The 13,031-nt window shown below is 33.9% G+C and overlaps 1 protein-coding gene across 3 annotated transcripts in view; it reads left to right on the top strand.

Annotated features, from left to right (window-relative positions):
* c11.1 (maestro heat like repeat family protein c11.1) overlaps nt 1–13,031 on the top strand; it is a 69,997-nt gene that overhangs the window by 17,122 nt on the left and 39,844 nt on the right. For all 3 annotated transcript variants that reach the window (XM_069818705.1, XM_069818700.1, XM_069818712.1), the window contains exons 8-13: nt 360–547; nt 849–971; nt 2,401–2,644; nt 8,662–8,841; nt 10,361–10,638; nt 12,584–12,859. In XM_069818705.1, the coding sequence (XP_069674806.1) occupies nt 360–547; nt 849–971; nt 2,401–2,644; nt 8,662–8,841; nt 10,361–10,638; nt 12,584–12,859 (1,289 nt within the window). The remainder of the gene's footprint in view (nt 1–359; nt 548–848; nt 972–2,400; nt 2,645–8,661; nt 8,842–10,360; nt 10,639–12,583; nt 12,860–13,031) is intronic.

The following is a 13,031-nucleotide window of genomic DNA, read 5'->3' as shown; positions in this document are numbered from 1 at the left end:
AAAGGGACATTATGTTTTCGAATTTGTTGCCCTCCAGTGACGAAAGGTGACATTTTCAGATGTGATTTTATTGTTAAAAGTTGCTTTCCTTTATTTCACCTATTACCTCACGTAGTTTGTAAGTCGAATTTATCTGAATTCATTATACTTCAAGAATATAATTAAAGGAATTTTAAGATAGGACAATCTCCTACCCAAGAGGCTTCAGATGTTTTAATAGCCAGTGATAATATCTGTTTATTTTGTACACAGTTAATATTTCCAAAAAACATGTTTAAAAATTAGTTTATTTTATTTACATGATAATATCTGAATTATTGCTTGTAATAATTATGCTAAAAGTATTTTTTTTTTCGCAGCTGGACATTTCTTGGATAAGGTTATTGAGCTTTTAATTCAACAATTAAAAAACAACAATGACAGAGAAAGAATCAAGGCATTATTTGTTGTTACACATCTTGTAAATTCCTCAGAAAATCTAATTCGTTCAAGGATATCCAATCTGGTGACGGCCCTGAGAAGCATGCTGGGAGAACATAATGTGAAGGTAAAAATATGAATTCTCTTGCAGTAAGTTTATTATTATTATTATTATTATTATTATTATTATTATTATTATTATTATTATTATCGTGTATGTATTAAAAAAAACCAGCATGTTTCTGTTCACACTTCTGGAGTCATTTCATATGAAAGGAACACACATGCAATTCCTTATAGTTTTTTAATGTTTTAGCTTAATTCTTAGGAAAAGTAATATTATGAAATACAATTATTTTTCATGTTTTTAAGGAATATGTTACGCCAGAGTTAGTGTGTAATATATGCTATATTTGTTCTTGTTTTAGGTAAAAAAAGTACTTTTGAAGGCTATTGTTGCTTTTGCTTACCGTGGATATTTGGATGGTACGGAAGGAAAAGAATTTGTGGAATTTATTGTGAAGCACTGTTGTCCTCAGCCAACATCTGTCGTAAGTATAATTGTACGAAGTTGAAGTGAATTCTTCACATTTTAGGATTTTAGACAAGGAAACCTGTTGTACCCAGGGCATGTTGTATTGGGGACCTTTTTTTTTATTCTTTTATCACTGCGGGAGAATTTAAGTAATTTAAGTTTGATGATGTAATTACTTTAATTAACCCTTATTTATAAATAAAAGTACGGTCATTGTGTTTCTTAAGTCAATTTTCATGTGGAAAAGTTGATTTTTGAACCTTTTTGGCAAGTGATCATAGTTGAATATATTATTATCTGATTGTTTTAAATTGTTCAATGAATATTAAGAATTTAAAATTCATTTGTGCTATGTCAGTTTTGTTTCCATATGGTTGGGAATTCTCAATTCACAGTATCTGCTTATTTTCATTTTAATTATTTTTATCTGGTCATTTATTGTACGTAGAAACACAATATTTGGGAGCATGCTGCTAGGTTCAACCATGTTTCTATGCGAAACATACTGGATTCTTAAAATTTTAGATTTTGTTTTAACTTTCAAACGACCACATTCAAATAAAGACTTTGTCGATGGTAACACATTAATTCGAAAAGAAACCGCATGCTATAAGCTGTAAAAATGTTGCTAGTTAAGACTTGTGGAAACTTTTAATAAATTCAAGGAAGAACAATTAATTGTGATGTTTTAATCTTGAGGTTGTGTATAGGTAAAAGATAAGTTATCTATGTACCTGTCATTCGCATAAATAAATAAATAAACAATTAATTGTGAACCGAAATACAACAAAAAATATCGTTTGCCATAATTGTGCACAAAACTTAAATGAATTTTGTGTTAATTTTTTAAAAACAAAATGGTATATTAATGTGACATTTTTGCCTTTTTTTCCTTCTTGATGAAAATTCACGAGATTTTTAGTTTGTTCAAATGACACCATTCTTAATCCTTTTTTACTTAAATTCATTAATGGTTCTAGTTTAGAGAACCAAATGAATACACATTCCCAGTTTCTTTTGCAGGATATTTGCTGTGGTAGGGCTCTAATTTTCACTTTCTATGTGTGTTCTGCTTAAATTCTTGTTCCTATTTAATTACTGACTATATGTGATTATATTCTTTTCAAAATTAGACGTTTGTATTGAAATTTGTGTTTAGGTTAGTTTGTCCCTAGGTATATTCCTTTGCACCTGGGACTGGGAACACTTTGCAGGCATTATAAGTTAACAAATAAAATGGATCAGAGGATTAACCTAGAAATGTGGTCATTTTTATACACATAAACAAGAGTTATACAATTATTGGGAAACAATAAAAAGCTTTGAGACCGCAAAAAAAGAAAATGTAAAAATCAAATTGGAAAACATGTCTCTCGATACAACATCTTTCCCTACTTGTGTGATACAATGTTAAAGGTACATGACTTTTTGTCTTTGCTTATTAGATGGGAAAAGATTTGAACAATGGCACCCTGCTGGAAGAATTACAAGGGACTTGTGCGAATACACTTTATCTTCTCGCAACCACAGTGCCACAAGTTGAAAATACTCTATGGCCAATCCTGCTTCATTGTCTGCTAACAAGTCAATATACTCCAGCATGCTCACATATTGCACGTTGCCTCGCACATCTAGCGACAAAAAGGAAAGACCAACTTAACTTCACAGAAAATTCTGCCAAGTTGGCACGTAAGTTAATGATTGTAATATATATGACTCCTATTGTGAATAATAGTTAACTCAAAGCAGTGATAGATATGTAAACTTTACTTCTTTCTTTCTTTCTTTCCCTCCCTCATTATGCAAAGTGTAAAACTATAATCACCATCAACTGTTTAGAATTAGTCTGTGTGGCTGTTCTTTGAAAATAACAGAATTCTAATTTTGGACGCCTTTCTCTTGTTAATTTTGTTGGTTTTCTTTAATGTCTTCTGTTACACAAGGGACCTGAAACATATCAATCACTCTTCTTAATGTATCCAGCTGTTTGCCGACAACATAAAGTCTACTATAGTCCACTGTAGTATATTCAGTTGTTGTTTTTCACGAGAAATGAGGTGTATTTTGATCGTTGTTCATTATAGATGCCTGTTGCTAGTAGCCAGAGTTGGGGTGAAGTCAATATATACTGCAGGGCTGTGTCTTCTGTAACTGGTACTGATGATTTTAATCTCGTGGGTACTCACCTTGTCGTGGTGAGGGGGCTTAAACTTGTTGTTTAAGCTAACAAGTAACAAAGAGGTACCCACATAAGCTGCATTAACACCAATGCAGTCCCACTATATTTTTCACTGCTTATGATTCATGGAGTCCCTCAGTGTAAAATTCTCCGGAGGTAAAATAGTCCCTCAATCGGATCTCCGGGTAGGGACTGCACTGAGAGATGCTAAGAATCGTACTAAAGTAGTTATTTGGAACACCAAAAGTCACACCGTCCAGTCAATCAGAGCCAAGTTTAATATTGAAAAGAACCTGAAACATATCTCCAGTGTGAAAATTTCCCTCATGATCTGATCTAATAAGTCTGTCAATGTACTTCAGTAAGCCAATTTAAGATTTTTGAAAATGTATTCTGTTTAAAATAAAAATTTCAGTCTGTATCTTATTGGCTCTTTTCTGTTATACAGTGTATCCACAGAAACATTCCGTGATTCTAAACTGCTATAATTTTTTACGAAATTCATACCAGTGCCATTAGAAAGAATGACTCAAAGAATTTCAGGTGATATGTAATTGTAGTTGTTGGCGGAGAACAATAGATGACACCAAGAAAATAAGAAAAATAACGCTGTTCCTGCTCTTTCGCTTGTCATTGTGATATTGTTGGATAGAAGCAAATTGTGATAAATGGTGTGAATGTTTACTTTTCAACTCAGTGTGAATTCTGCAGCAGTTAAAGAGTTAAGGCTGGTTCACAATAAACCGGGAACGAGAACCAGAATGAAAACGAGACGCAGAAGACGTGAATATGAAAATTTTTTATTCACAATAAACCGAGAACATAGACGACTATGCATATCGATATGCATGTCAATAACGATATGTAAAGTCGATATTACGCATTCTGATGTTATTTGTGTATAATTGACCAATGGCGTTCTATCATGAGTACAAGGCAGCCAACATAAACACAGGTTAACCAACTTCGAAATTTCAACTGAAACATTTAATTAGGTACGGTACTATAAATATGCCCATCCATCTTTATTATCACAACCTATTTACCATAACGTAAAATAATTAGTGAAGAAACATTTGTAATAGAACAAAAATGAACACAACAGTAGTTATTGAATTGAAGCATGAATATGTAATACAGTAATAAAATATGATTCACTTATGATCAGTGTTGAAAGATGCAGCTGTTGAAAGCCACGTATTCTCCTTCATTTTCTCATCTTTATACGAGGCGTGCCGCTTATCGTAAACGTGAGGATTTTCCTCAACACTCAGTACTAGAATCTCATCAAATAAAACTTGCTCCATGATGCACAGCACAGAACAAAATAATGCATAGGTTATGTCACGGTCTTCTTGCTACAAAATATACGACGACAAAATAGATTTTAGATGGCAGTAGAATGAATCTAGTGGGCTGTGATCGGAAACGTGAAAGCCAAAGTTGAAACTTGGCCAACTCTCCGTTCTCGATCCTGGGCTCCGGCAAGCTTTTCGTTAATTGTGAATGCTGATATTTAAATGTACACATTTTAACAATTTTACCGTTTTCGTTTTCGTTCCGATTCTCGTTTCCAGTTTATTGTGAACCAGCCTTTATGGTGAACCCACAGAACGTAGTTGGTGTGTATTGGAATACCATAGCACATGGAGTATAGTGAGAGTTCCAGAGTGCCTTCAGACTGGAGTTTCAACTTGCGACACCTACTGACAAGACTATTCTGAGGTGATACAATACACACCAACTACGTTCCTATGGTTCACCATAACTCTCTAACTCTAATTCTAGTCTATTTATTTCTTCATGTTGTATGAGTCTAAAAGTACAGTGAAACCTTGGTAAGACGCTCTTCAAGGAAGTAGCATATTAAATGGGACTGTGTATTAGCGAGAGTGGGTCATTTTTGGATTTTTTAAATTTTAACACAAAGGTATAAATCAGCATAAACATTTGTTGAAGAAATTTAAGGATTTTTCACTGTTGTTCTAAGCATCGAAGAAGGGATTCCTAAAGATTTCGTCAACTGTTTCTGATTCAGAATGATGTTTTCATCATGTTTATGGAGAATTTGTAATTTCTCTGATATCAATAAAGCTTTCCATTTCACTCCTTTATTCATGTTGGTACTAAAGAGTCACTTCACACTTGTACAGCTGTCAAAAGAAAAAGTGGCTGCTCTCCTGGAACAAAGTTCCCTTCGGGTATCTTCGCTATAATTCGGAGACAGGCGATGTTACATGTTGTTGGACCACGCTGCCTGATATCTACAGTTATAATTGAAGTATTCATTCTGTGATTCGATAGGGTAATGGTAGCGTTCAGGCCTCTTATTCATGAGGTCCTGCGTTCGACTACAACCTCGTGCTTTTTATGTTCTTTTTTGTTATGTTTTTGAGAGAGACAAACTATACATAATGGCTCCTTTCTCTTTTACGATTATTTTAGTAATTAACATCAGGTTCATTAATATATTATGCCATGACTTTATCATTATGATATTGTGGCTGCAAATGGAAAGAAAAAAGATTTTATTCTCAATAAAAATATCTTTCGTGGCATAAACAAAACAAATTTACTGGCGTCGGCCTTAAAACATTCAAACAATTAAGCGTTCAAAAAACAAAACAAAAAGCCACAATTCAATATTTAGTCTATCTTCCTCTTATCTCGATCATCTTGCAGTCGAGTGGGCATGGAATCGACTAGTCTTTGCAAATAGCGACTGTTCTTAGACACGATATTCCAGGCATTCTGAACATACCCACATACATAAGTGTTCTGTCCATGGGCAGGTCTTTCATTGCAAACCCAGCAATCTCCAATCTTTCCTATTTTCTGCCTTCCTCTTAGTCTCCGCATATGATCCACATATCCTAATGTCTTCTATTATTCTTTTCAACCAGAGACCCAACAAATTCCTTTTTCTCTTTCTAATCAGTTTCAGCATTATTCTTTCTTCACTCACTTTTTCAAACACAATTTTATTTCTTATTCTGTCTGTCCACTTCACACGCACCGTTCTTCACCACATCCACATTTCAAATGCTTCAATTCGTTTCTCTTCATTTCGTCGTAATGTCCATGTTCCTTCACCATACAATGCCACACTCCACACAAAGCACTTCACTAGTCTCTTCCTTAGTTATTTTTCCAGAGGTCCGCAGAATATCCTTCTTCTTCTATTAAAAGCTTCCTTTGTTTATGTTTGCAGTTTTTCTTGGGAAGGATAGGCCTAAATGCGGTAACATCCCGTTGCTTTCCGCACACCACTATCTCTTTCGCATCTTATTAAATTCCAGGGGACCCAAGCATGGAGATGAAGAGAGTGGATTTGACTAATTGGGCCCTCCGGACTTCACCGAAAGTCACGGCAAGGGTTAAATATTAATTCTATCAGGATGTTTGACCCGATCAGAGACCGGGAAATCTCAATTAGCCTTTGCTCCCCACATCCTGGACTAGCTTCTACGAATCATCAGAAAATCTTAGAGTGTGATTGGGCCAATTTTTCCGAAAATGTTTCCACACTTTTGCCCTCGTAGCTCAGCGGACGAACGTCGAAATTTAGATGTCAACGTCTCAGGTTCAATTCCTCGTTACTCCTTTTCATTTTATTGTGGTTCAAGATAGTATAATGTAATAATACAAAAAGAAAAACTAATACCAGTATTATGCAACTGGATTTTTCGAAACCTAATATTAAATTTATGTTATTTATATCGCTAAAGAACGATTACAATATAAATAACTAGAATATTATTTATACAGTATCACTAAAGAACGATAACAGAATATAAATGATAAATATCGGTTTGTTTAATTAATATAAGATATTATATAATACTTATTTAATTACCTAAATAAAATAACCTATTTTACAAAGAAGGATGGTTATTTGTGTTATAATAATTACTTACATAAAATACAGATTATTTATATTGCGAAAGAACAATAACAATATAAATAACTTGAATATTATTTTATAATGCTAATGAAGGAAAACAGAATATAAATGATAACTTGAATATTATCTATATCGCTAAAGAATGATAACAATATAAAAAACGTGAATATTATTCATATCGGAATTTCACAGATTTATTACAGATATATTTAAGAAATTGTAGAAGAATAGTAATTAGTAACAGTGTCCTATTTATTCTTCTTGGAGCCAAATTTGTAACTTTTAAAAGTGTGGTTACTATGTTGAAGTGTATGTGTTGTAACGGATGCTTGATTTGTTATGTATGTGAGTCAGTTATGTGATGGTTGATGTCGTCGCAATGTCGTAATTATAGTTTGATTGTGTTTGTATGACTATTGTGTATTAATTTATGATGTATGGTACGGAAGGCTGCGTATTTGTGTTATAGAAGTGTTACGTATGTGTGTTGTTAATGTTTTTGTATGTTTCAAATTGATACCTGATATTTATTTTGCAATCGCAATGCCTAATTTACGGTTTGTTTATGTTTTGTTTACATCGCGTAAGCTAATTTAATTTTCTTTTCTATATTTCTTTATGCTTATCTTTTTTGTGTATGAAACTATAGCCCTAACATACATATGTAAAATAGGGCTAACCACCATTGGAGATACAATAATAAAAATTGTTATTCATATCGTTATAAAACGATAACAGAATACAAATGATGACTTGAATTTTATTCATATCTCTAAAGAACGATAACAAAATATAAATAACGTGATATCCATAAAGAACGATAACTGAATATAAATGATAATTTGAATAGCATTTACATCGCTAAAGAACGATTAAAAAATAAAATGAAAACTTGAAGAAGGCCCGAACCCACAACCTTTGAATCACTAAACAAGCACTCTACCGCTGGCCTACGAGGCGCAGACATGGAACACTTTCATAGTTCGGGAACTGCTTGTACAAGCACATGCATCGTGTAACATCGCCGCGACCCAAAGTGGACTTTGAAAATATTCGCTGTTCACGAGTGCGGCCACTTTTTTTTTTGACAGCTGTACAAGATGCACTGGTCAAGTCTTCACTGACAAAGTGATTTAAAACTGCCAGCAAGAAGGACAGACTCAATACAGTAGTCTTGCAGGTACTCAAGGGTCGCATTCCATTCTATTGTATTCACCAACAAAGACTCTTACAAATCCTTGAATATGTGGGCGTTAACGATAAATGTAGAAGTCCAGGAAAATTTTCTCAGTATCCTTTAAAGTACGATATTTTAGAATTTTCAGCAGTTGAAGGAGTGTATTAAACAGGATGATGAACATATTAAATGGTGGATTTTACATGGGTTTATATAGGGATGTCAAGGGACCAGACATAAAGAGCGTATAATGTGGGATAGTGTAACAAACGGGCGTGTATTATCAGAGTTTCACTGTATCTCCAGATATTTGAATTGTTTACTCGTTCTAATGTTTCAATTTGAATTTGTAGATCTTTATTGAAATAATATGATAAAGGAACTCAAGTGTTGCGATAGTATATTCATTGTTATGACGCTGTTCTTTTTATTATGTTTTAATACAGAGGAAGTGACAGGTCCACATGTAGTTTTGGGACGATGTCTAGCTCTGCTTGGTTGCCCCCTCAAATCTGGGAGAGGAGCTTACATTCTTCAGTTTCTCAGAAATTATGCTTTGAATATCAGCCGTCATCTGAAGCCTCTTTGGGAGCAGAAAATACCAGAACTAATTTCTCATCTCGAAAGTGAGTACTCACTGACGTAATTCAAATGTATGTAAATAGTTGTTGATCAAATTAATCTCATGTTTAATCCTTCAGTACTCGCGTACTTTGTCTTAACATATTCAATAGCGTGGGAGACAGCTGTCACCCAAGTTATATTCTTGCTTCAGAGAATGAATTTGGACATTCTTTTCAATATGAATGAATACGTAAATGTGTTACTACGGAGTGTACACATTTTATATCTGCAGTGCTTGGGGAAAAATGGCATAAGTCAGTTTCCACAAACATTTTTTTATTAATTTATTGACAACTTACGGAACATCTGCTCGCTTGGGAAAAGAGACATAAGTATTTCACGCATTACAGTAATTCATACAGAAGAAAATGAAATCGACATAAACCAGTATGAAAACAGTTTTTTTCCTTCTCCTGTAAAATTAACATTTTTGACTTGTGCCACTTTTCCCGAGCACTACAGATATATAAATATATATGTTGTTGTTTTCTAATGCCAGGCATTTGACAATAAAGTCATTTGACCTCTTGCACTCCAATATTTTTCAAAGAGTGAAAATGGCAAGTTGTAGCCAATTTAAGTGAACACCATATTTTAACGTTTTGGTGGCTACTTCATTCACACACAACCCCCAGAATGTCTGGAGGACCACACCTGCTATTGGTCGACAGGTCTACTAGACCTAGTTGGGAGATCTTGTTGGTCACCAGCTTCCCCTCCTTAAGCCACTGGAGGACGATTTTAGTGCCATAGCAGGTCAGCACTAGGAACAGAAAAGTAGGAAGGGTAGGAAGGAAAGTGAAATGGACCCCTAGGCCTCAAATGCTCCTGATACTGTCGGGGTCGAAGAAAGTAAGAGTTCAGTCAGAGGACTGGATAGGAAAGGGTAAAGAGAGAATTAAGTATTGAATAGAGAAAAATTATACCAAATTCAGTCAATAACTCATCAAGCTGACCAGTGCTAATTGATGAGTAGCCCCTCCCTTTAGTTCAGCTTGTAAAATTATGCTTACTAACAGCTGCACCACGGGAAGGTAGGGATGGGACATTGGGTGTTTGTCCAGGTTGGTTCCTTATATAAATATATATAAAAATAGTTTTGAAACAGAAGTAGTTTATTTACGAGTATAATTATTAAATAATTATTTGTGACATACTTTCTACATTTACCTATAAAATTAACACTGAATACACGTTTATAATCCTTGCTTTTTTGTGAAAATCTTTGTATATAATAATACCTGAATAAGTTGTATCCTATTGTCCTTGGATTATCCTTCAAAAGTCTTTATACCAGATGTGCCAACTGTTATTCCACAGGTGTGGAGTCAAATAATTGATTAAAAATATAAATGTTCCATCTAGTTTGGTAATGTGAAAATTCTTTACATTCAGTGATATTTTCTCGCACTTTGTTCTGAATAAGTTCGTAACTTTCAGACTTTTTAAATTTAATTTATTATTGTTTAAGATGTATTTTTATTTGTTTATAAAATGCTGTATTTTATTTTTTAATACTAGATTGCAAAGGTAACTGGGATGTACGAATATGGGAGGACCTTGTTCTTGAGTTCCTGTCAGCCACTCTGACTGAAATGGATGAAGAAAAGTGGACAGTCGGTTTGGGTGTGAAGTTAATGGAGCAGGCCCCTCTTTATCAGAACTACCCTGAAGAACGAGGCATGCTGTATAAGTGTCTGGCTGTGACTGTATGCCACACTACTGATGCACAGTTCATTAACCATCAACTGGATGTAATGTTAAGCTCCATGAGGCAGCATTCAACTAGTGAGAGCAAGGTATCTGCACGCACAGTGTTTTAAAAACAAAAATTGTAGAAAATTGCAAAATTGTAAAAATTATAAAATATTGTTATAATTATTAAAGAATGACTGGATGCTCACTTACTTTCTTTGAACGTTTCTAAAACAAAATTAATACCATTTTCATTAACATCACATGGCCTTGAGCGACTAAAAATGAATAATAATAGAAGTATAACAATACATGATTGTAACCTACCTACTTGCTCATGTAACGCTTTGAGTATGTCCTCACAAGTTAAATATTTAGGCATTAGTATTGACCAACATTTAAAATGGGACAAGCATATCTCCTTCCTGTGTAACAGATTGCGTAAAACAATCCACAAATTTTCCATTCTACGCTCTTATTTACCTGTTTATGTTCTGCGTACTGTGTACTTAGCTCTGTTTGAATCAATAATTCAGTATGGTATTTTAGGTTGGGGAGGAATGGCAAAATCGACTCTCCATCCTTTAAATTTGCTCCAAAAAAGAATTATCAAAATTTGTCTATATAAACCTTTTGATTACCCAACAAAATTAATTTTTCAGGAATTTGGTGCATCAAATCTAGAACAAATTTAAAAAAAAACATTGCTGATTTACTTCCATAAAAACCACAATAAATTTAAATTTGATCCTCACAAATACCATACGAGACAAAACTACAGTTTCTTTCTAAATACTCCCAAATGCCACACAACTGCTGGATTAAAACACAGCAGAAATTTTGGACCCAAGATATATAATGCTTTAATTAGAGCTTACCCTGAGCTAAACTTAACACACATAGATTTAAGAAACAAATCAGATTAATTATTTAATTGTTTAAGCTAATTGAGTTAAAAATTGATACTCTAATATTTATGTACTTTTGTAATTTCTATTTGTATATAGACACTATTATTACATGCTGTATGTATTTTACCATTTATTAATGTTATTGTGCACAATGAACTCTCTTAATTTTGTGATATATTTTGTATAACTGATCTGAACTGCGCCTGAGCATGAGCTTCTGCTCTTTCGGGCTGCAATGCCTAATGTAGCTCAAGTGTAAAGTATTAAATAAATAAGTTAAATTAAATTAAATTAAATTGTAAAAATTGTAATTGTAATCTTGTAAAATTTTGACTTGTTCCACATCTTAAAGCTTCACTGTTAATGTAAGATTTATGGAAGAGAGAGAGAGAGAAAAACTCATCCGGCCTTAATTAAGGATGACCACGAGGATCCGGAAATGAATAGCAAACAAATCCAATTAATTAAATATGAATAGTGTTATAAAAATAAAGTGTAATAATTAAGCACCATTGATTATCAATTGTAAAATAAAATCTTAGAAGATGACTAAATTATACTGATAAAAAAAGATTTTATTTAAAATTAGCATATCCTTAATTAAGGCCTTCTGAGTGGTATAAATGAAATTGTATAATCTGCAGGGAATCTTTGAGAATTTGCGAGATGATTTTTTGAATTTCAAAAGATGATATTGATAATTGTTTTAAAAAATGATATGTAAATTTTGGTAAAGAACTCCGAGCACCAAGAAATAAACCTGTCACTGACCAATTGAAGAGAGGGATGTTATACTTGTATACTTGGCACTAAGGTAGGGAATACAAGGTTCATAAATGGCCATCTTTTCCTGATCAACCTGATGGGCTTGGTTTAGATCTCTCTCCATGCATATAGTTGGATCTATGATAATAAACGAAATGAAATGAAATTTCACTGTAAAATGAGAATGAAAAAAGAAAGAAAGAGAAAATGCCCCCCCCCCCCCCAACTGCCTAGGCCTAAGTCCGGTACTGCTCAGAACATGTAGTTTATTTTGTTCTTTACGAATCATTCAGTAAAATTTGAAAATGTAAATATGACTCATGCTTATGGCAGATTGTTGCTTTGGCGTTCTCATTTACTTCAATTTTCACAGGCTTGTGCTCGAGCAATTGGGATCTGTACTCGCAACCATTTAGAGTTGGTGTTACTGAAACTAGAAAAGCTGGGGAAGGAGGAACTGACGCGAAAGTCGTCTCGTCTCCTGAGCTTCATGAAAGACGTGAAACACGAGGGAGAGATAGAACGTGCCAGACTGACACTACTGATGTGTTATGGGGAGGTGGCACTAGAAGCTCCAGGCACTCAGTTGTTGCCCCAACTTGAGCAGAGCATTGCACAGTGGGTGCTTCACCAGCTGCAGACAGCTAAGGTAATGTCTTTTATCGAACTCTTCTTAACAAAACAAAATGTAAATTCATGACACGACTTCTAGCTGATAGTAACTCCTTGAGAAGGTATCTATAAGTTGAGTATCTGACATTAATTCTGCATGCACTTCCTGTGTATTAGGAAGAGGAAGAATAATTAAGAATAAACAATAC

This window comes from Periplaneta americana, chromosome 1 (assembly GCF_040183065.1).
Source record: "Periplaneta americana isolate PAMFEO1 chromosome 1, P.americana_PAMFEO1_priV1, whole genome shotgun sequence".
NCBI lineage: Eukaryota > Metazoa > Arthropoda > Insecta > Blattodea > Blattidae > Periplaneta > Periplaneta americana.
Note: the sequence above shows the minus strand (reverse complement) of the source record. Positions and strands in the feature narration are given on the sequence as shown.